This window comes from Sander vitreus, chromosome 15, assembly GCF_031162955.1.
Source record: "Sander vitreus isolate 19-12246 chromosome 15, sanVit1, whole genome shotgun sequence".
NCBI classification, from domain to species: Eukaryota; Metazoa; Chordata; class Actinopteri; order Perciformes; family Percidae; genus Sander; species Sander vitreus.
Window position 1 is genome coordinate 24,935,765 of NC_135869.1, and position 24,320 is coordinate 24,960,084.

Genomic DNA, 24,320 nt, shown 5'->3' on the forward strand with positions numbered 1-24,320 from the left:
AATTAGATTAGAAATACAAATTGTATAGCTTTTGGTGATATTCTTTTAGAACCATATTTCCACCCTATATATATATATATATATATATATATATATATATATATATATATATATATATATATATATATATATATATATATATATAGTTATTGTGTGACTTTGCTGTTATTTCGCTTTCTTTTACGTGTGACCTTAGCAACTCAGAAATTATGTTTTGTACATGTAAATAGAATATATCCTCTGAGGTTTAAGCCTGACTACAATGCCGAGGTTAACCTCAACCTTAAGGACTACATTTCCCAGAGGTCCACCGTTTGTACGTAGCTCTTACCGTACGCGTGACGTTGTTACTGGTCTTGTTTTGGCAGTTTGTTTCGATATTCACGGATTGTCAGTCCAACAAGGAGGCGTTTTGTATTGGTTGTCCAACACGAAGCTGCGGTATAGTACATTTCTGCATGTATAGTATTCATACCTTAATAATAGACTGAACATAGTTGATTTGAAGCAATGTTATGGAAAGAAATCGCGATAGAAGTGAGCTAACTACTTAATCTTCTAACGGTAGCTAGCTAGCTGGCAAGCCAAGCTAATTAACATTAGCTTAGCTAGCTGAGAGCGGTTTGTTCTGTGTCTGCGCGGAAATGATCGATTGCTGTTTTGACATGTTTGTTTTTATCTGCGGCATCTCAAACTTTAAGCTAATGTTACAGTGTTGAGGATAATGTCACGATGGTGAATAAAACGCTAGTATTGCAACATTGTCAGTCTCTTCTCGCAGTGTTAGCGTCTGCAGTTTAACAACATGTAAGGTATAACGTTAGCTACATTGATTTAGCTAATGCCAACTTTGATCAGATCTAGCTAGGGCAACTACGACTTGTTTAGCAAGTTAAGATGACTGAGTGAATGTTTCAACACATTCTTGTGGGATCAGGTTGGCCAACACATTAAATAAACTTTCAGTTAGCTAGCTAATGTGTGTTCTAGTTGGTGACACAAATCCTAACCCCTGGACCCATGCGTTAGATTTCTGTTTTATCTTAAGCTTCCTCCTTGTTCAACGTTAGTTCTCTTTTGCTAACATGCCAGTTCAGCTGACCATTGGTTATTCGCATATAAGTTTATAGTTTCCTTGTTATTTACGAAGTCCAACTCTTCTCGTGTTTGGGTGGTGACAAGTTACGTATTTTAAAGTGAAACCATTGTCGAAATCCCCCTGGAATACCAGCACATTAACTGTGTGTGTGTGTGTGTGTGTGTGTGGGTGTGGTGGGGTAGATGGTATTGATTGAGCAGTGAGCTGGTAAGTGTAGTCACAATGGCAGATGGAGGCAGTGATGATGACGTCATTCACCTGGCAAGCTTCAACATCCACCGCAGCCAAGGTGAGACACGTTTTCATACAGTATGTTAATGTCAACAGTGATATCTTCCAGTGCCATTTCGAGACAGGGGCTAATGATAACTTAGCGGCATGGCATCTTATACAGTGCTGCCATTTTCACGTGACACTGTAGATTTTGAATGAGGCTGACATGCTTTCCTTGTCATATTGGCCCTGGTTTAACAACCTTTAAAACTAAACCGAACCCTGGTTATCCTGAGAGACATTTCCACTGGCATTGACATGTGAAATATACCTTTTTATAATGCAGATATTAAAGTACTTGAACAAATATATCCGCCTGACAGATGTATCTGTCTGATATTAGCTTGTTGTGAACACACAAGTTCAGTTGCAGTATTTCGAACTAGGTGTCTGTGGTGACATTCATGGGGGAAAAAATGCTATATTACAGTATTACAGTACACAAAAATTGAACTATGTCCACAATTCTGAAAACTTGAAAGGAAATCTTAAGGATTGCCACTTTAAAGACATAATCAGCCACACATTACACACATTTGTGATATTTACATTACACTGTGACTGTGTAGGCTCCCGTTCCCGTAAGAGGGAGCTCATCACCATTTCTGATGACTCGGATGAGGAGCCGATGACTCTGGTACCTGGCAGCCCTGTTTTAGTCCCGGACAATGCAGATGACGACGACGTCAGCATATTGGAGGTGACTGATAAACCCTGTTCTTACAAAAAGAGACTCGGTATTTGAAGCTTCCCTGTTACTTTGTACAATAAGGTAAACATTTTAGACATGCGTAAACGGGAGTCCGAAATTAACGTATTGGTCCACTAGCCATTTGGCTAGTGGATGTTCAAATTTTACCAGCCACTCAACAAATTCCCATTGTTTTTGAAGCAAATCTACCAGCCACTTGCCTATTTTACCAGCATTTGGCTAGTAGATGATGCTAATTTTGGACCCATGGCGTAAACATGTGTTTTGTTAAACAGTTGTCATGTTATACTCAGGCCACACAGAATTTTCTGCAGAAATTTCTGCAGGTTTTCTGCGGATAAAGGGAAACATTTAGAATGTTAACATGTTCACACAACCAAGCAGAAAAACAGTCCACTAAATTCCGCAGATTTTCATTCTGAATGACCGCTGAAAACTGTAAAAAATAAAATAAAATAAAAAATATCCATTTGGGTCTGGTTATACTCTTATCAGAAATTGCTGTCAATAATATGAGCTACAGAAGTAACAACTTTGTTTCCATTCATCTATCAACTTTTCTCTTTTGCCTCCTGTGTTTTCCTGCAGCCGCTAACGCGTGCACGCAGACATGTGATTCGTCCAGCAGCAAAATGGAGTGGGGTCTCGCACAACCTAATTCAAGTTGTAGGTCATAGTAGCGCAACATCTGGGGTTCCCACAGTGGACCCGGGTTCTGCCCCCTCTACCTCCAGAGATGCCAAGGCCAACTCCTCCGCATTGCGGCCAGCCATACGGACACAGACACCAGTGCAGTCTAGCACGCCTGCACACACACAGCCACAACCTGGCTCTTCATTACACACACTGTCTCAGCCAAAACTTAACACAAACTCGCAGCAACAGGGCAGTATGTCAGCACACGCAAAAGTGGAACTCCATGTGGTTCCTATCCAAACCCCATCTACCTCCACAAATGCCAAGGCTAGTGCCAGCACATCCAGAGCACCTATACCAGTACTTCATCAGCTTCAGCCCAGCACATCTGGACTCATACAGCCACATGCTGGCTCTTCAGTACGCATAACGGTGGAGCCCCAGGCGAGTACCTCTACCAGTGCCACACACTACTCTTGTGCGGTTGCAAGTTCTTCTACAAACACTCAAGAAAAGGCTAGTACAAGTACTCATTCACAAGACAATCGTCAGGCCAGTACTTCATCTGCACAGTCACAGTCTCGCACACCGATGCAGTCTCAGCCCAGTACATCTACACAGCTCCAGTCCAATGGGACCACAACCCTACAGCCCCACCTCATCCAGGTGAAGGAGGTGAAACTAGTCGTTCTTCCCCAGCAGCCGAGCATCCAGGCCTCTGCTCTCCTAACTCAACCCCAGCAGCAGCTCAGGTCCCAGAACCCGCTGCAGTCTGGGTTACTCAATCGCATGCAGGGCAATCTCATTCAGATTGAACCACGGCCCCTGGCCCAGGCCCCTGCCCAGCTTCCAGTCCAGGCCCCTCAACCCCCTCAGGTGATACCGGTGATCCCCCCCGCAGTGCTAATAGCTGCCGCCCCAGAGAGACTAGGACCTCCAGAGGCGGGTCACCGGATCATCCTGGGCAGCCAAGCGCCTGGGGTGGCTGTTCCCAATCCTCCGCCACAGGCTGGTACCTCTGGTGTGGTCCCACCAGCCCACAGCCTCCACATCAGAATGCCTAACGTGAACTCTAACCCTCCAGCTCCCACAGCTTCAGTCCTAACCTTCACCCGCAATGGGGGAGAGGCTCGTCTCGTTCTGGCTCCAGCTCCGAACCCAGAAAGGGTCAATCCAGCCCCTGGTCTGGTCGCGGTCCCTCCTGCGCCAGAGGACATTCCCCGGATAGAGGATGCAAGGCCTGGTCCCTCTGCACCACGAGGGAGAGAAGAACCCCTTGTTAGAGCCCTTATCACTGGTGTTGTGAGTATCACATTAAGCGCTGTATGCATTGGTATGGTCTGCATGTCTATTATTTGTCTCATGAGCTCATCACTGGGTTAATATCAAGTTAATTGATTTGAATTGTAGTAGGGCTGCTGTGCAAAACGATCACAAAAAACAATGCAGTCGAGAAAAACAGTTATTTTGCACATTACGATTTGCAAGTAAACTCTTATTTTGTCTTAAAAAAAGTTTAAAAGGGAAAAGTATTAAGGGACATTTCACAGTGCAAGGTGTTTTCACTGTTGATATTTTACTGTTTCACTGTTTTTTAAGTTAAATAAATGCAACATCTTTCCAAAAGTCAGTGAATAACCATGTTAGATATTCATGAGTTCAGTATTGACCAAAATAATCGTGATTATGATTATTTAGTTTCATAATCGAGCAGCTCTAAATTGTGGGTTTAAACTATGCTTCTCACCTCCTCTGTCCCAACCTATTCCTATTCCACCTGTTCAACTCTTTGCGTTGCCTCTACAGTTGGATCTCTTCCCAGATGTCCAGGAAGCCTATGTAGCAGAACTGATCCAAAAGAATAATGTGAAAGACTTGAATGTGTAAGAAGCAGCAACCTTTTCCTTTCTCGAGCACTTCACATAAAGTAATAATAACTGAATCGACAGCTCAGGAAATGAATACCTGATAAGGTGTCTAGATTTGCTGCTGTATCCTTTGTACTTGTGGTGGAGTTAAATGTCTTTTTGTACCTTGGTTTATTCAGATCTAGTTTACTTTTCTTTGTTAACCTTTGTTATAGCTTAAAGGATTACCCTGTTTTTAAATGCTCAATAATATTTCTTTCTAATGAAGAGGTTTGACCAAATTAGGTGTACACTTCATTGATATATATGCAATAGGGCACAGTCCCAAATCTGTATACTTGAAGTTGTTCTGTGTAGGATGATGGGTATTGGAAGACCATCATACCTTATAACTGTGTGTATGTCTGCACAAGCTTGTTTACATGCTGCTCCCCTCTGCTGTGTTTCCAGTATCTGTAACCTGCTGTTGGAGAACCCAGAGTATCCGAGGGGGGATACCTCAGCAGCCACAGCAGCTCCCACCAGCATCCTACTGGAGTCTGGAGACACCCAGACAGAGGTGTGTGTGTGTCTGTCTGTCTGTCTGTCTGTGTGTGTCTGATGTTTGAACACTGAACTTGAGTTTAAGGTGGATGTAGTTGTGTGGGGTAATATAAAGTCATTAATCAGTATAAAGCGTGTTTTATGCTTCTGCGTTAAATCTACACCGTGGCTAAGGCTGACGTGCATCTCTCGAAAAATAACTACTCGTCGCAGCAGCGCACGTCGCTCAGCCTTGACTTGGTAGTAGGGCTGGGCGATAATCAGAAAATCAGATATCACGATATTCTTGACCAAATATATCGATATTGCGGCGATATTCTAGGGTTGACAGGGTGCTTTAACAGAATATCTTCACGCTTAGATTTTTGATAAATAACCATCAGTAATGTGGACATAATGACTAAGTGGGGAAAAGGCAAATAATAGAACAGTTACAACAGTCTGGTAAGTCCAGAAAATGACATTACTTTACTGTAATGCAGCCTTTAAAACCAGGAAAAGACAACACTTATGTCATATCAGGATATTACCACATCCAAAATCTAAGACGATATCTAGTCTCATATTACGGTATCGATATAATATCGATATATTGCCCAGCCCTATTTGGTAGCGTTGCATTTCCCCCGACTCATTTCCTGGTTCTCCTTCTCCATAAACAACATGAAATCAAGGAGAGGGTTAACTTCTCCTGCTCCAGATTTCCCACCGTGGTCAGAAAGCACAGGGGAGACACTTTGTTTCTCCCACTATGCCTCTGGAGTCCGCTCCGAAGCTAATCCCCGTCACTATCACTCTCTCTAGCACACGCTACACACACTACACACACGCACATGCACGCCGGCCCTGGTATTCTAAGGAGATCGAGGCACACAGCAGCACACAAGTATAAACTTCAGGCCACGGCGAAAGCTCTGCGTGTAGCCTCTGGAGCCCATATATCACGCTTAAGAAGATTATGTAGCCTACAGTGTGCATGTAAACTGAAGAACTGGAAATACAGAAGAGGATAGATTGTTCCTCGTTACATAATGATGTCTATCAAGCTTACCAAACAAGAGGTTTTTTTTGAGGGTTGTCACCAGATTATGACTGTGCTGTTGTTGGGCAGAGAGAATGAATGTACTGAAAAAAAACATCATGTGAGTGTTTCACATGGAAAGGAGACAGAGAAACAGAGTAACTTTATCTGTATTTTTCTTTTCCTAAGCAAACTTTGCAGAGTAGTATATACACACACACACACACACACACACACACACACAGACCTTCAGTCTACCCTACAATTAGAAAAAAAGCCCCATGTGTCAAAATTGCAGTTATACAATGTTATTTTCCATTTGTTGTTCTGATGACTGCTCCATACTCGTCTTTAAATCAGATATCTCAGTGTCTTGGTACATTGTTCATTCGTCTGTTATGGGTCTTTTCTAGGTGACCGAGGACCTGTTTGACTATACCAAACTGGGCCCGGTGGGACCTGAGGCTGTGATGCAGGCTGCCGACTTGCTCATGGCAGATTTCAGGATGCTCAGTTGTCAGGACATCAAATGGGCCCTCAATGCTCTGAAGGGACACTATGCAATCACACGCAAGGTACCTGCGGTCTCATGGTACACCGTGCCACCTAGGAATGCGATCGCATTTCAACCCTTTCGCTACTTTCTTGCTGTCTTTTACAAATGTCCTCCAACTCCTGCTCTCCCAGGCCTTATGTGAAGCTCTGAAGAAGTGGCAAGATTCAGGCGACCCCTCAGGAAAGAGACGACGGAGCAGAGCCTCCTCCGAGCGCTGCTACGTTGATTTCCATTTTGGACACGGTGAACAAACCTTTTCACTTTTCTCTGTGCGCACACGGCTGCTGCAAACCGCGCGTGTGTGTACGTTGTGTGCCTTCTTGTTTTGTTCCAATACACACTCAGTTTAAAACGACCAGTGTTTGGTAATAACGGTGCTATTCTTTCATTCGCATAAGCTTCAGTAACGGAGTTTGACCACAGGTCTGTAGCTGCATCATGGGAGAACATTTACATTTTTTTGTCTCTGGTCAGAAATCTGCGGGGGCTCCATCAGTGTTCTAGAAAAGCTGTTTTAATTAGTGTGGGTTAGGGTTAGCTGATTTTAAACCTACTTTTGCTGCGCACGAGGTGTCTCGCTCACTAGGTTCCCTCTGTCCAACAGATTCAGTGACGTTTCACAAGAGGATGTATTTCTTGGAGAGTGACCGACGCTACTGCAGGACGTACAACAGTCTGGAAGCCTCTGTGCAGAAGGAGCTTTCGTTCTATCAGCAGAAGGCCAAGGAATGGGCAGAGGTACACACACACACACACACACACACACACACACACACACACACATACTCTTTTTTTCTGTGAAAGTAATTCTTGATGAAATTCACAATGTATCTCTGTCACCCAGTATTGCGTGCACACCTACATACTTTATGCAACTTAATTTTGTTTTCTTCATTTTATTGTGAGCGTACAGTCGTACATTCTGTTTTGCTGCTACTAAGCAGTGAATTTAGGGTATTTAGCTCTCAGCATTATTTTTTCCATCGGCATAATATTGCCAGGGGGAAAGTTTGATTAGTATGGAAGCTAATTCTTCTGGCATTTTTAGAAAGGTCGGCTTTGTAAATGCAGGGGAATATGAGATAACTCAAAAAATAATGTATACAGACATTGTATAGTGCTGCTTAATTAGCATATGCAACTTTTCTTGCATCAGATAATGTAATGGTCTGACTTATACCTGGCTCCGCTTACCAAGAATGGCTGCTATTTGAGAGAATATGTATTTGAATGATTTTATTGCACTTATTTATACTTGTAGATATTTATGTCCTGAATGGTATAACCTCAAGTATTCGTATCAGGTTTTAAGTTTAACTGAACCTTTTTTCAGGTGTAGCACTCCTAGCTTGACAAATGTCCCAGCTCCTAGTTTACTGAACTTCTCTCTCTCTCTCTCTCTCTCTCTCTCTCTCTCTCTCTCTCTCTCTCTCTCTCTCTCTCTCTCTCTCTCTAGCACGAGGACTTCCTCCTGGCTCTGCAGGTCAATGAGGATGAATACAAGAAGGTAGGAAGCACACACACCTCAACCAAACTAATGTAGCCTTCACAGTGGTTCATACTGTGTTATTGTTTTGTAAAAAATGGTTTCTCAACAGAATTTTCAAAAAAATATATATTTTCACAATGCAGTATATACTATCAAAGGTATAAAGACCATACTTCCATAGGCTTTTGGTGTGCTTGTTCAAGGTAGTTTTGGCTAGTCAGTCCCAAGGCAGCTGCTGAATGTATTTTTAAGATGATTACATTTTTATTATTCTGATTACACTAATAGTAATTTTGGGACCCGGATTAAAATAGATCCTCCAATATTTCCCTCAAAGTCAAACAGCTGAATGTTATTGTTTTTTTTTTTTAAAGCTTTAGTGCGTAACTTTTTGATATTCATGAACGTCTGTTACATTCAAGCCATTGCCAAATGAGTTGCTACAAAGCTAATTAAGACTATCAGCTCCACACAACTCTCTCTGTATTTCTCAGCATGGCTATGTTCAGAGGATTGTGTCTTCTGGTGACTTTCCCGCGCAGAAACTTGAGTGAAGATAATGACCTCTTCTGGAGAGTCCATCATGTTTTTCTAATCCTCCATGTCCTCCTTGGCTACTAGCAACTGCGTGGACGAGGGGTGGGGGTGCGTGCGCGATCACGGAAGGCTTTTATCATGTGGACGCGCCGACCATGTTGTTGTCATTACTTAGAATTCCTCATTCCTCAAGTCCCTGAAAAGCAATTTACTTGTAGACTAGTTGCATTGTAGGTTCATTTTACGTCTCCGTCCCTTGAGTACCACAAGGCACTTGACCCTTTCACTAATTCTCAAAAGACGATCTCTTAAAGAATGTAGAGATGTTTGAGCTACATCAAATATTTCTATGTCCGATTCTTTCTCCAGGACGGCCAGCTGATCGAGTGTGGCTGCTGCTACGGGGAGTTTGCGTTTGAGAAGATGACGCAGTGTTCAGACGGCCACCTGTTCTGTAAAGAGTGCCTGGTCAAATACGCTCAGGAGGCGGTATTTGGCTCCGGAAAGGTACCGACACACACGCACCGTTTTTTTCTCACATTTGAATAAGATGATAATGTTGCCAGGCAACTATAAATGATTCTTCTATAAAAAAAATTCTATCTTAAATGAGAAGTAGTACATTATTCTGTAACCCTATATCATAAAACATGGCAAGAAATAATGTGACATTTACAAGATTTGGAGTACAACGTGAAAAAAACAGTTGTCGGTATATTTGGTACGCCTGCAATCCAATAATAATGCAGTTCTGTAATAAATCCTCTCTGGTAGATCTTTATGAGACCATAGTTTGTGACATTGTTGTACTGGATTGCATTATAATGAAAGGTGTTGAGAATTTTCTGTCTACCGCCATTTACCTACATCAGATCCTAACAATCTGGTAACTCAGTTTTTGTACATTGTACATAACTCATACATGTGTTGGCTGAAGCTGGTGGTGAACGCACCTGTACATTTGTAATTGTGTGCGTTGACGTTGCAGTCGGAGCTGAGCTGCATGGAGGGGGGCTGCCCGTGCTCCTACCCAGTATGTGAGCTGGAGAAGGTCCTCCCAGAGAACATACTGTGTAAATACTACGAGAGGCAGGCGGAGGAGGCGGTCGCTGCCACCTGTGCTGATGAGCTTGTGCGGTAAGTGTGTGGGTGTGGGAGGGTGCATGTGTGTATGTGTATTACGTTTGTCTTGTATCTAAACTCCCTGCATGTGGTTAAGCTGGATTACACTTTGTAACGTACACCTTGAAAATGGATTCTCTTTACGCCATGCATCATTGCACGCATTTTTATTCATATTTTACAGAACAGAAGCAATTGATTCAAATCAACCAAAAAAATTATTGGCAACACTTTTCATAGTCAATTAAGTGTGTAAGTCATTTACTGAGCAAAAATGCCCAAATTTGCCCAGTTTAGTGATGAATGTGAAGATTTGCTGCTTTTCTTTGGCTTCTTTGTTATGAAACCTTAAAGGTTCCATGGCATGAAAATGTCACTTTATGAGGTTTTTGAACATTAATATGAGTTCCACCAGCCTGCCTTAGTCCCCCAGTGGCTAGAAATGGTGATAGGTGTAAACCGAGCCCTGGGTATCCTGCTCTGCCTTTGAGAAAATGAAAGCTCAGATGGGCCGATCTGGAATCTCCTCCTTATGAGGTCATAAGGGGAAAGGTTACCTCCCCTTACTCTGCTTTGCCCGCCCAGAGAATTTGGCCATTATATGGAATCAACAGCCACGTGCAACCTAGCTGGCAGGTGAAGAACACAAACAACGAAATCACCAGCTAACAATGAACTGACAACAAAAAACTTAACTAACTAAGAACATAAGTTAGACGACTTACAGTTCTCAAGGACGCACACACGCCATCTCCACTGGCTAGTGGAGATGGCGACTACAGCAACAGTCTCTTTTTCCTTTCTCCCTTTTCCGCCGGGTGTCCGCGCTATTTTCCAACATGCACTCGAACAATTACTGCTTATAGACGGCCTTTTGAGAAATATATTCATACTGCAAGGCTATATTTATTTTAGTTTTTATTTGTTATTTATATATTATTGTATTGCCATTACCTGTTTTCATACAGAAGTTTAGTTTACTAAATAGGCCTATATCACATTTAGTTTTTTTTAGTTGGATATTGGATGTGAAAAGAAGGAAATGGTTCTTCCATAACATTGCACTTTAGATGTGTGTGAATTTCCCACACCAGGAGTCATTTATATAGTTCTATTTCATAGCGATCGATTATCTGTTTAAAAAAAAAGTTCTATTAAAGAAAAGATAGAAAATAAATATTTGCGTGTGCTGTAAAGTCAATGAAAAATCGGAATCAGCCTAGAAAATTGTAATCGGTGCATCTCTACATAAATCATTTGGAGACGTGAACTTGGGCTCTGGGAAAGAGACTAGATAGACTGAACACGTCCAGAAAATAATCAGCAGATTAATCGATAATGGAAATAGTTATTAGTTGCAGCCCTAGTCCTTTATGATGACCAGCAAACACTAAGTCTCACTTGTACTCGGACCAGTACATAAATATTCCAGCTCTTCCTGGATCCATGTAGTGACGTTTTGTTCACACATGTTGATTAGAGTCATATTCACACTTGGTTTTTGATGTTTTACGAATGTGACCATGTGGGGCCTTTAAAGCATTTTGAACTTGCAGTTTAGTCAGTATGGATGCATGTTAATTGATGGTCTGAAGGGGATCTGTGCACTCAATAATGTCTGTTTGCAATAATGTCTGTTTTTTTTCACAGTGGGATACTCTATCTGGGTGTCTCATGTAGATCTGCATCATACATTTCACTCCTCAACCCTCCTTCCTTTCTGGCTTTTTCAGGTGTCCGTTTTGCAACTTCCCAGCCTTGTTGGACAAAGACAGGTCTCTATTTAGCTGTCCCAACCCTCGGTGCCGCAAGGTCAGTCCCACTCTGCTTTTATTCAGTTCATTATACACGTTGAGCTTCTGGGGAAGCCAGGCTGTTGTATTGTTACTGTTCTCCCTGTACATACCAGAACTTTAAAGGAATAATGTAGGTTAACTCTCTGTCTCTTGCACAATATATGCATCATCTGATGTGCTCGCGTATGGCTGTTTGTCAGAGTTAAATCACGCTGTACAAAAGAGAGATTGAACCTGGATTTGAATTCAGCATCATAAATAATTCAGTCGATCGTGACAGTGAAACCTGAAAGCTCTGTGTGAGGCGTCCACTTCAGCATAAATCATCTCAGTGCAGCCTGGGCATGAGACAGAGATCAAGTCTGTCAAGATCAAAAAGACTGATGAACCGTTTTCAGCAGATGATAAACCGGTTCCATCTGGCGAGGTCGCCACCTCTGTCTCTCCCTCTCTGTTTATCTCTGGGCATCCCTCCCTCGGTCTGAGGAATGCGGGGGAGGCGTTGCTTTGTGTCTGCCAACGCCGTCACATGGACTCCAGTCTAAAATCTCCATTATTTGGCAGGAACGCACACAAGCGCACTCACACACACACACCCGCAATCATATTCTCACTCTCACAACACAAACACAACCCTCCCTTCCTTCTCTTGTTGCGTCTTTATCTCTTTTTTTTTTTTTCTGTTCTTGTGTCTCACAGTCAATTGGCCGCACCACGAAAATCTCTTTCCGACTCGACACACACACACACACACACACACACACACACACACACACACACACACACACACACACACACACACACACACACTCACTCTCACACACTCACTCTCACACACTCTCTCTCTCTCTCTCTCTCTCTCTCTCTCCTACTATCACTACATTCCTGGAATGGGGGACAGCGAGAGATTAACACCTCGACATAATTAATGTGTATAATCACCTCTTGGCACCATGGCACCAGTCCTCCAGCATATGCTAACTAATGATCTCAGGATGGTGGCTTCAATTTGAAGCATGTCTCAAGCCCATGTATTAAATTAGTTGCTTAAAATGATTTGTCGCAGGAAGTGAATCACCATTGTCAAGAAAAGATGCTGAAATGAGAACTATTTCTGGTTTCAGCTTCTCAAATGTGAGGATGTTCATCTTTTGTCTGTTTTATATCACTGTGAATTGAATATCTTTGTGTTTTTACAAAGAATATCTTTGCGTTTGGCTCTGGGAAATTGTGATTTGCATTTTTCTCTAGTTTCTGAAATTTTGTAGATCAAACCAACTCATTTTTCAATTGTAAAAGTTGAAAGTAATCAACAGATTAATCAATAACTCAAATAATTCTTAGTTGCATTGAATCCCGTTTTTAAACTCGGGGACTAAACCTGCGTTTCAACTGGAGGAACCAGGGACTAAATGGTTAGATCCAGGTGTTAAAAAAAAATAGTTTCATTTACAAAATCGGGAACTATGTGGTGCCCCTAGTATCGATATGAAGACAAGGAGTGGCCATTTCTTGTTGTTCATTAATGTGGAACCAGCAGTATCGTCTTTTCACATTCCACCCATTCTTCTTCCTTTTTTTTAAAACCTAACGCCTATGTAACCCAGAATGCAACGCGATCGTTGGGCGATTAGAGATTAGATTAGATTGTATTATGCTAGTTATGGCTAGCGTTGCCTCAGGTACGCTCCCCAAGACCTTAAAAACACACTTTGATGTGTTCCCCTTTAAGATAAGATAAGACAGATACAGCAGCGCAAAGAAAAAACTGTACACGCAACAGAATAACACAAATACACATTAAGTAGACATAGGAGAAAAAATACACATGAGTATAAGAAATAGAAAAAATAGAATTAGTTATAATAGTAATTAATCAAACATATTTACACAATAAATAACCCTCCTTCTATAAACAGACAGTATATAAACACAGATGTACAGATGAGTAAGGTGCAGATTAATAGAGATGAAATATTGCACAGTTGGAGGTGACACAGAGTAATAAATAGATAAATGTGCATGGTGCAGAATATTGTCCAGTGATGCACTGAGGGTGCAGCAGTCTGCTGCTGAAGGAGCTGCTCAGGGAACTCAGTCTCATGTAGGGGGTGAGAGGTGTTGCCCATGGTTGATGCCAGCCTGGCTAACATCCTCCTCTCCCCCACCTCCTCTATAGTGTCCAGAGGGCAGACCAGAACAGAGTTAGCCCTTTTCACCAGTCTGTTTAGCCTTTTCCTGTCCCCTTCTCCCTTTTGCGCTTGTTAGTATTTTATGATCCATTTACAGAATTCTCTGGTAGCACACAGAGATCTTCTGTGTCTGTTCAGACTATAAAGTGTCATTTTACATCAGCTGACTTTGCCCAAGCTCCACTAGTTCCTCTGGCAACACCGTAGTCATCGATTTATTAATTTCTTTGCAGTGGCTTCTCTTTTAAGAACTGGATTATGAGACGGTCCTGCTCTCCCAAAGATATCCTATATAAGCCTTATAAGTCGTACCTTGTCAATACAGTCATTGCTCAAAAAGCACCAGGGCCCTAAATGTAATCACACAAACGTCTGAGGTTGTATACAATGCAAAGGTGCTGATGAGGGTGTTCATCCTTTCTTCTGCTATTCAGTCCAGTAACCTGTAGGTGGAGCCAGAGGTTCATAGTGGCTGCCATGCTGGTTCTCTGCACAGCTGCATCCTATTACATACTCATAAACACGCCCAAAGATACAAAAAGTCATGCCAGATATCTTTTGGTCTGATCCTTTTCTGAATATGTTTCGTCTGCAGAGCACTAAGCTACAGCTGCAAATTTAGATCAGTTATTAGAATATGTTCAGAGTATTATACTCAACCGTCTTACATGTACACTTTTGACTTATGAAGGAAACATTCATTAGGTGAGTCAAGTGCTACGAAAAAGTTAACACAGCTTGCTTCCTCTTTACTGTGTGAAGGAATCAGGATGCGAGTCTGTGGCTGCTGTGGTATGTGTTGTCTGGGTTTCCCCCCTTGTGGTTCAACGCCCCTTGCGAACCCAGATATGGTCACACACAGATTATCATTATATAGACAAGCTTTACTGCATGTCTCTTTTTCATGTGTTTTTTTTATTTTATTTATTTTTATCCCATCAGCATAAGCTCGCTTGAAGACAGTTGTTGAACAGTCGGCCCGCTCAGTCTACGAGCGGGGAGGGGCTTCATTATGTAACCGACACACTTCCGTAAGCCCACCCGTCTTCTCGGACACCGCCACCTCATTGGCTGGCTGCACGTTCCACTCTCGCCTGGCTGGTTTCTTACTGGTTGTTTCTCACTTCCGCCTCCATTTCAAATGGGGTTCAGATCAAGTTTGACCCAGATTCTCCTCCCTGTCGTTTTCTCTTCCCCCCCCGCCCCCCGTTACTAATGTATTCCACATGTGGTTAGGAGGACAGTCGGATAGGCTTGTCCCGGCCTGCGTATGATTACTTCATGAAAATAGAGGAATGTAAAATGTAGGCCAGTGGAAGGCGAGTGCAAACAAGAGCTGAGATCTGTGCCCTGAGTCTTTTTGTATCTCATATGTTATCACGTCTGTACTCAAGATTTGATTGCAGTAAAAGCCACCTCCCCACAAAAAAATAAAAAACACACACACACACCCGTGCACACATGCACTCTCGACGCAGCCCCCCAATCAGAAGCTCTACAAGCTGCTTGCACTGCCTTATAAGGCCTACTGCAGCCTGCACCGTGAGAGAAAAAAGACAGAAAAAAGACAAAGTTTCAGAGGCGGAGAGGCAAGGTATGAATGAAGACGGAGAAAGGTTATACTGGGTGGGAGGGGAGAAAAGAGGGTAGGGCCCGAGGGAGAGGAGTGCAGTGAATGGAGATGGAGGACAAGTTAGAACAGGATGGGTGGGGTGAATGAATGGATGTTAGAGACTGAAGTAAAATAGCTAAACGGCACTATTTCCCAGAAGTTGCTCACATTGCTGCCATTTGTGCATCATGAAGTTGACGCCGCCGTCACTCGTCAGTATTTTTAGCTTCGCTATAAGAACTCAGGTGTGTTCCTGCTTTTCAACATCTTGTCAAACACGTCCCAGACATACGCACTCTGTCACCCTTTCTAATGTCGTCCCTCTTCCTGGTCTCTAGGTTACCACTAGGGGGTGATCTCTCACCGCTCTGCCTTCCCTCCTCCTCCCCTTCTCAATCTCTGCTTCATGGTCTTTGTGTGATCTGGCTTTTTCTGACACTTGAGCCCAGTTCTTCTGCGGCCCTTGGCTGGCACATAACCCTTCCTCCCCTCCTCTAAAGACCCATGTCTTAGAGAGAGTTTTCTCAATATACTTTATGGATGTCGGGTACATTCCAATGCTTCTCAGCTGTGTTTCGTGCATCTCTCTGCTTGGACACTCCCTTATAAATCAGAAACTCCACACAAATGTGAACACAGTTGGTCTACTTTTCATCTGTTTTGTGTTTTGAAAAGAGCTCATCCTTTGCTCAAAGCTGACTTTGAAGGTCCTTGTGTGTCTTCGGAGAGTCTTTAGGCGTTTCCTTCCAAACTAACTCCGAATGCCAATGGAAACTCTGAGCTTCTCCAGCTCAGTTCCCCACCCTCTGGCTGACCTTGCACACACGCAGCTGTTTTTATTGTGAGAGACACAAGTCTGTGGTAGCTAAAATGACAAAATAACACGCACGAACAGTGACTGAAGGATGTGTAAAGAGGTCACAGGACGTACAGGGCATGTTTCTGCTAGATGAAGGGTTTCCTTCCCAGGTTAAGAGTCAGACTGGAGGTTGTCGTAGAGATATGCATCATACTGGTGCTGCATCAGCTGTCATATGCCACGCTCTTCAATATTAGATGAGCGGTTCAAATATTTATGGTGACACCACTTAGCTAAAGGTTAGCAAGGGAGGCAACCCCTGGCTAAGTGTGTGTGTGTGTGTGTGTGTGTGTGTGTGTAATGTTGTCTGAACGTCTCTGGCTGACACGACAAAGAAGGTTGGAGGATGGAGTTGCTGTTTCTAGGCAACCGAGCAGTCAGCGGCGAGCAAATCACACTATTGCTGCAGTCTCTCTCTCTCGCACACACACGCACACACACACACACATTTGCAGGGAGAGCCACACCTAATAGCTGTGTCTGTCCAAGTCCCTGCAGTGGCAGCACCAGCAGCATATAGAGCAGACTGTGGGGGAATACTCTGACTGCAGGGCTCCTCTTATTCAGCAGTAACTGGACAGGGAGTAGTGATGAATGGATGGATGTGGAAACGTGGTACAATCTCTTGGTATTTGATGTTATATTAAAAAAAAAAAAAACTTGCATGTGAATAAATGTTACAAGGAGATTCTAATGAAAACGATTCCCTCTTTTTGCCTTCTCTTTCTATTTGTCCTACCTAATCCCTACACTTGACATTTGGTAAATTCCTTTCTTGTCTTTTTCTGCAGGAGAGCTGTAGAAAGTGCCATGTTCAGTGGAAGCAGCATGTGGGAAAGACGTGTGAGCAGGTCCTGGAGAGGGACGAGATCCGCATGAGGGTGCTCTTGTAAGTGGTCCTGCAGAAACAAACGGGACTCCACCAGACTCCTTTATCAACACACCACCACTGCAGAGGACATATGAGTCTCTCATATACAGATTTCTACGTCCTTCGATGGGATTACAAGAAGTTTTGTGGTTATTATTTTGGCCCCTTGAATCTTAATAAACTCTAAAACATTGCACACATGCTGAATATTAAAAAGTACAAATTTAGTTTGTCCTGCTAAGACATATTTTATTTTAAATTATGCCAAGCAGCCCACACTTATTTCGCAACCTTTTGAAACTCCCACCAGGTCGTCTTTGTTCCCATTCAGTCCATCTCTTTTTCATTTCTTCAATTCATCTCATCAAAAACTAGAACCAGTTCCATGATCAGGCTCCCAGAAATCACCCTAACCTGTACAGGGCCCTATTAACATTCATATATTAATATTTGACATGACAAAGAATACATTTGACCATAGTAAATCATAAACAACAGTGCTCCTAATTATCCACAGTGTTTTCTACCCATGAACCCATCTTTGTCTCAGGCCCCGTTTGTTTTCTTGCTGTCCCCGTGTACTCCTCACTCGGAGAGGATGCTGGGTAAACAGGCTCAGTTTCCCGGACAACACTCGGGGAAGTGGAGTGGCCGGCTGCTTCCTGTGGACCAGAAGGCCCACAGGCAGTACTTCCTGTTTTAAGCCGTACACAGATCTTCTCACTTCCTGGTGCTGAAAGAGACAGGAAGTGGCCTGGTAGAAGGATCAGTGGAGCAGCTCTGAGCAGCACCGATCCGATAATTTTAACAGGACGTAACTAAAAGTATCTTATCACAATGGCATCTTTAGACCAAGATCAAGAACTGGGAGAGGCCTCAGAAGAGAGTACAGAAACAGTCAAACGTCAAATATATTAAAAAAGATATACTAAAAGCACTATTTTAAGCTGCATGAAAGGTTATGATCAAACAGCAAACGACTTCAATCTTGTTAATGCCTAAGGGAATACTAACATGTACCTGAGGTGCAAAAAAAAAAATCTAATTTCACTTGAAGATTTAAAAACATGCGCCCGGGTAGCTCCCCTGGTAGAGCGTGCGCCCATATATAGAGGTTTACTTCTTGGCGCAGCGGCCCCGGGTTCCACTCCAACCTGCGGCTCTTTGTTGCATGTCGTTCTCCCTCTCTATCCCCTTTCATGTCTTCTGCTGTCCTATAAAAAAATAAAGGCCTAAAATGCCCCCCCCCCCCCAAAAAAAAACAAAACAATAATATTCAAAAACACCATTCTGCCCTTGAGACACAGAATCGGATGTGGGTTTTTTCAGCGCTGTTATGTCTGTCTTTACTTTTGTCTCCTTGTTGAATTTCTCAGTTGCGCTTTACTTGAAGGTATCATTCGGGTTTTTGTCATGACAAGTTAGGGTTAGGGTCACAGTTCATGTGTCATGACAGTGTCATGTCACTCTTATGTCGATACCTTCAAGTAAAGTGTTACCAGTTTGACTTACTCCCCTGTTCATCAGTTTGTCTCCCTCTCTGTCCACGTGCTGCAGCGAGGAGCGTATGACAGCAGCTCGGGTGAGGAAGTGCGTCAAGTGCGGGACGGGCCTGGTCAAGTCGGAGGGCTGCAACCGGATGTCGTGCCGCTGCGGCAGCTTCATGTGCTACCTCTGCAGAGAGCCCATCACCGGCTACAACCACTTCTGCCAGCACGCCCGCTCTCCTGGTGCTCCCTGCCGACACTGCCGCAAGTGCTCCCTCTGGACCGACCCCACGGTACCTTCTCAGACGTGGCCTTTGCCTGAGCTTTTATTTTAAAGATAACTTTTTCTTTCGTCTGGCCTGGTTTTGTGAAAATTGTAACAGGAGGGACTTATGTGACACCAGCTCTTTGGTTTTCTCTCTGTAAAGCTACATTCAGACCAAAAAACAAAAGGCGAGCTGCCGATTTGCCGCAGGATTGTGCGGCCCTGGGAGTGTCAATGAAAGGGCCCATTAGTGTGACGACATGTTGCGCAAAAAGATTTGATGTTTCAAAAATGACCGTTTCCGTCAGATCGTTTTAAAGATCTCGATGTTTCCGACTGCACTTGAAGGCAGCTTGATTTTACGGACAAAGGGGGAAAGAAAAGAGACGAGCGAGACACATCGACTGTGATTTGTTGTTGTAGGAAACATTCGGCTGTTATAACTCCTGGGCATGTTCTAAAAAAAAAAATTGTTGTGGCAGCGACATGGATGTATTAGGAGAACGTGCAGTGATGTTTCCCATTTACTGTACAGGACTCTCACACCGCCTCAAAACACGCCGACAAGCCTGATCGACGGTTACATGATTGGCCACCGCAGCGTGACGTGCGGTTGCGTTTCTCTATAAGTTGCGGACGTGGGTGTCTTCAGATTTACTTAGAAAAAGTGTCTGTTCATTCTGTCATTTGGCCACTAACTTTAGCCAGGACACATTCAGTCCCAAGATATTTCTTTTACCCTCACAAACGTGTTCATTAACTCCCCTTCACTTTGAGCCGGACCATCTGACTCGGTGGTAGCCCACAGTGACCTGGCCACAGTATCCCTGGCTACCAGAAGCAACAATTAGTCCCCGAGCAGTTAATGAGCTGGAGCTGCTCCAGCAGCTATAGAGGGGGCACCAGAGCTGGCCAAGAGCTAGTCTCCAAGTGCATTGCCAAGAAATGTATAAATACTGGTAACCTGAGGGCTATTGGAGGGCTGGTGAAAGGGGGCCGGCTGCCTTCTTATCATTATTTAAAGGTTTTTCTTTGTCAAGAATGAAAGTGGAAGGAAGTTCTGACTAAACAAATACACACAGTTTACCGGCTTTATTTTCACTTCACCCAAAGGTTTACTTTTCAGGCGAGAGAAAGGCTACTAGTACAGCTAGTCAGTTTATATCACGCTGGTTTATCTGATGACAAACTGCAGTCCCACCCTCCACTGTAGCTCTGACCTCCCTGGAGACCCCCATCCACACTACTACCTTTTGGTTTAAAAACGAATAACTATTGCTGCGTTTACGCCTCGCGTCCACACTAGTCCGACGTTTCCAAGCTCCGTAAACAAAGACATTTTTAAACACTGCTGACTCCTTTTTGGTTTAAAATTGCCGGGGTTGCGTTGTAGTGTGGGACAAGAGTGCCGATCGGGCCGCATTTTTCTGTCCCGGCCCGCGTCCGACAGGCATTAAGATATTTCTGTCCGAGCCCGACCTGAGCCCGACACAGTTAAAATCTAATTTTTTTTCTCATACTAATGACACGTTTGTTTGTGTGGAAAGCCTTTATTAAGCAGCTGTAGGAAGGCATTCGGAAATGTCAGCAGGTTAACACTGGCGCGCACCTACATAATAAGCTGTTTTAAATTTAAAATGTGCAATGCCTTATCGCGCTGATGTGACCGAGCCCGACCCGAACATCATTTCTAAATATCTGTCCGAACCCGGCCTGGCCCATCTGGTCCCGACGGGCTCGGTTCGGGTATCCATCCTCTAGTGTGGACGGGCATAAACGGAGCCCTCGGAAACGACGACGCTGACACCAGCGTTTGCCTCATGATTGGGTCTTATCAGTCATTACGTGTCCTTCCCTGATTGGTTACGCCCCTATCACATGACCCTTTCCCGGAAAAAAACAAGCTGCAACAGCCTGGACTGACTACCAGTGGTTATTTTAACATGGATAACGCCTTACAGGCGTTGCTGACCTTGTTGTCGATGCTAGCAGCTGTTGTGCAGTTACATTCTGTATTTTATACTTTATAAAACACAAGCCTGCAGCTAAACAAGTGCTATGTTGGTGGCTAAAGCTTTGTTTATATTTGTGCATTACAAGGTTATGGCATGGCTACTGTATGAAGATTAGAACATGTCTTTTAAGTTGTCACATTGCGAATACTAACAACTTCTGTGCGTTTGTTTCTGCAGCAAGATGATGAGCGAATCATTCAGGAGATCCAGAAGAAAGGAGAGGAAGAGCTGAATAAGAAGAGTGCAGGTCAGTACTGGCTGTCACTTATTCCGTTGGAGCTGTTGAAACTATTTATTATTGCTCAGTGATTCAACCCCGGTAACATCTCGTTAAGTGTTCATTTCTTTAGACTGATGTCGAAATGTGATGAATTATGTTTCCTGGCAGAGAAATGTAGCACTGCAGCAACATTATTCTTCCTCTCTACTGCTTCCCCTTTTGTCTGTCTAACCATTTATTTATTCAGACAAGTTGGCTGTTGTTTACGCCATAAGCCGGCAGCGGTTGCAGGAGTGTTTCCTGTGTTTGGTCTGTCTGAATGTGTTTGTATGAAGTATGCGGGGCAGGCGAGGGGTTTCAATGCCAACCTCCAGGAAGTCTGACAACATTTAAACTTGCTATGAAACCGGACAGAAACATCTGATTCATCCATAACTTTTCATTTTTTCTTTTTTTTCTTCTCGCAGATAATTCAGGAAAGAGGGTCGGCCCTCCTCCGGAGCCCATTATCGACACCAAGCGGCCATGTGTGGGTCCGCCCCCCGAAAACCCGCAGAACCCAAACCCCGCAGCCCCTCCTCACCCGCAGGCGGTACAAGCTCCCCTGTTCGTGCCTCCACGCGGCCCCCGCTACCCTCCGGCTCCGCCTCAGGGCAGGATGTATGTCCTCCCCCAGATGCCCCCGGCCCTCTATGTGCCCCCCCTACAGCATCTGCCCCCCCTGAACAATAACAACAACAACAACAACAACCACCACCCTCCAATTAACCCTCATCACCAAAATATGGACATGATGGACATGCCCATGCACTACGGACCCCCGCACCGTTACTACAGACGCTTCTAACACACGCTCTGTGACGAGTGTGTTAACCGTGGTACGATCAGCTCATCCTCAGACACAGACACACACACACACACACACACACACACACACACACCAAACACACACGCTCGCTCTCTACAGTTCTACTTCTCATTTCAGTGCTGTTTTTGAGATGTTATTTTGTATCTCTTTCAGTGTGCATCACAGTTTTCTACTCTTTCTCTCTTATCCTTTTTCCTAGTTTGTGTGCTCATGCAGATTTCGGACACACACTGAAATGAAAAGTGCATCAGTGGAACGAGCAAAACGCTACGTTACATGTTCCTTTTTTCATCTTTTTTCTGTTTGGGGTTGAACTGATCAACGGTTTAGAATCTTGAGACAATTTATTTCCAGTTTATACATATATTTTTGAGTACATAATTGAAAATAAAACCAGTTAGCATTCCCTTCTGTAACTTTTGTGCAACAGGTGTGAGACCACACAGTTTTCTAATAAAGTTGTATGTTCGCATTGTCTTGAGTTTCTGGTTCATACAAGTTTCAACTTTGCCTCTTTGACGGTTTTATGTTTTTTTTTATAAAAAGATAGTCATTTTTCTCTTCTTACTACCTTTCTGCCTGTCTCTCTCTCAGTCATACCGTTTAGTCTGTCTCTCCCCCTCCTCCATCTCAGGAAAAAAAAGGGGCTGACTCATGATAACTGAGCCCTCAGGCTGTGCACCAATCACATGACAGAGCGGCTGCTTTCAGCCAATCGTGGCATAGCGACAGCCGGGCTTTGTGATGTTACCGAGAGGGGACTTCTTTGTTCAGCCAAGTGTGCTGCAAGTGTGACAAATCACTTTGCTGCTACACATTTACAGACTCTTACTCTTAAAGTAGCACAGCAAACCCCCGTTATAGCCCTGGGGTCCTAATGGTTTTAGTCATGGGTGGTATAACAGACTGTGTTTGTATGAGCCAGAAGTAGACTTTAATCAGATTCAGCATCTTCTGACACCAGCCAAATGAAATGATTTGGGTTGTATTTAACAAAGACACACAAGGACATGTAGGGGCTCCCATAGTCAATTAGAATATGAATGGTAGAGTGGTTTATTACTGTGTAGGTCTAGTGTTTTGAGACAGAAAATAGACTCAAATGAAATGTGTGATTTAAAAGATATATATATATATATATATATATATATATTTTTTAAGATAATGTTTTGGTCATCTTAGGCCTTTATTTATATAGGACAGCTGAAGACATTAAAGGGGAATGACATGCAGCAAAGGGCCGCAGGGTGGAGGAGTAAACCTCTATATATGGGCGCCTGCTCTATCAGGTGAGCTACCCATCCAATAGTTTATATTTTAACAATTCCTGGCATAGTGTTCATCACTGAAGCTACATGACTGAAATATGTGTAAATAAATTGCTGTATTCCTCCATACAATAACACCAGAATTCCTTTGGAGGTCAACCTAGACAATTGCCTCAAAGTCAAAAAACAAACAGCAGCATTACCCATGAAGCAGTACTACCAGAGATGTGTTGCACGTTCATAAAGTTGGGGGATTTGCGAGGAACAGATTAAACAAACAGTCTATGTGAGGCTGTACTCAGACACAGCCGTGCTTTGAGCTAAATGCTAACGTCAGGATGCTAATATGCTCACAATGACAACGTTAACATCATAGATATAAAACAGTTTTATATCTATGGTTAACATGTTGATGTTTAGAAAGTACCATGTTCTTAGTTTAGCATGTTAGTATGCTAACGTTTGCTAATCAGCATTAAACATAAATTAAAGTTATAGTGCGTAGTTTCTGTCGCCCCAATGATAAATTCTAAGTATTGACAACAAAACTGTGGGGCAGCCGCATGATGCAAGCTTTCCGTGATCGCGCGTCACCCCCACGCCTCCCCCACGCAGTGGCTAGTAGCCAAGGAGGACACGGAGGATTAGAAAAAACATGATGGACTCTTCAGAAGAGGTCATTATCTTCGCCGGACGACACCAGTTTGTGAACATAGTCATACTGAGAAATACAGAGAGAGTTGTGTGGAGCTAATATTCTTAATTAGCTTTGTAGCAACTCATTTGGCAATGGCTTGAATGAAACGGACGTTCATTAATATCAAAAGGTTACGCAATAAAGCTTTAATACAGAAATGTATGGTGCAGATATTTAGTCAAAAATCAAAGTATTAAAATAACTTGATGGTGGCACTAAACATGAAGTCAGAGGATCACCAAATGCATTACAATTTTTTCTGTGGGAGATATGAATGTCTGAACCAAACGTCATGGTGGTAGTTGTTATTGGTT

General features: G+C 43.3%; 1 protein-coding gene across 1 annotated transcript; it reads left to right on the forward strand.

The window, feature by feature from the left end:
- The first annotated feature begins 358 nt into the window (after window positions 1-358).
- On the forward strand, window positions 359-22,518 carry rnf216 (ring finger protein 216). The gene is made up of 17 exons (XM_078268768.1): window positions 359-441; window positions 1,282-1,388; window positions 1,942-2,072; window positions 2,673-4,022; window positions 4,527-4,603; window positions 5,039-5,147; window positions 6,566-6,727; window positions 6,840-6,951; window positions 7,313-7,446; window positions 8,165-8,215; window positions 9,104-9,241; window positions 9,723-9,871; window positions 11,590-11,668; window positions 17,107-17,204; window positions 18,744-18,966; window positions 21,131-21,200; window positions 21,641-22,518. Exons 2-17 carry the CDS (start codon window positions 1,322-1,324, stop codon window positions 22,018-22,020), a joined length of 3,330 nt encoding a protein of 1,109 aa, XP_078124894.1. The 5' UTR covers window positions 359-441; window positions 1,282-1,321; the 3' UTR covers window positions 22,021-22,518.
- The last annotated feature ends 1,802 nt before the right edge of the window (window positions 22,519-24,320 follow it).

What these genes read in the sequence shown, in the direction of transcription:
- rnf216 (XM_078268768.1), top strand. Translation starts at nt 1,322, where the DNA reads ATGGCAGATGGAGGCAGTGATGATGACGTCATTCACCTGGCAAGCTTC. An exon ending in TGATTTCCATTTTGGACACG is followed by an intron (nt 6,952 to 7,312) that starts GTGAACAAACCT and finishes TCTGTCCAACAG; the next exon opens with ATTCAGTGACGTTTCACAAG. An exon ending in CCAACCCTCGGTGCCGCAAG is followed by an intron (nt 11,669 to 17,106) that starts GTCAGTCCCACT and finishes CTTTTTCTGCAG; the next exon opens with GAGAGCTGTAGAAAGTGCCA.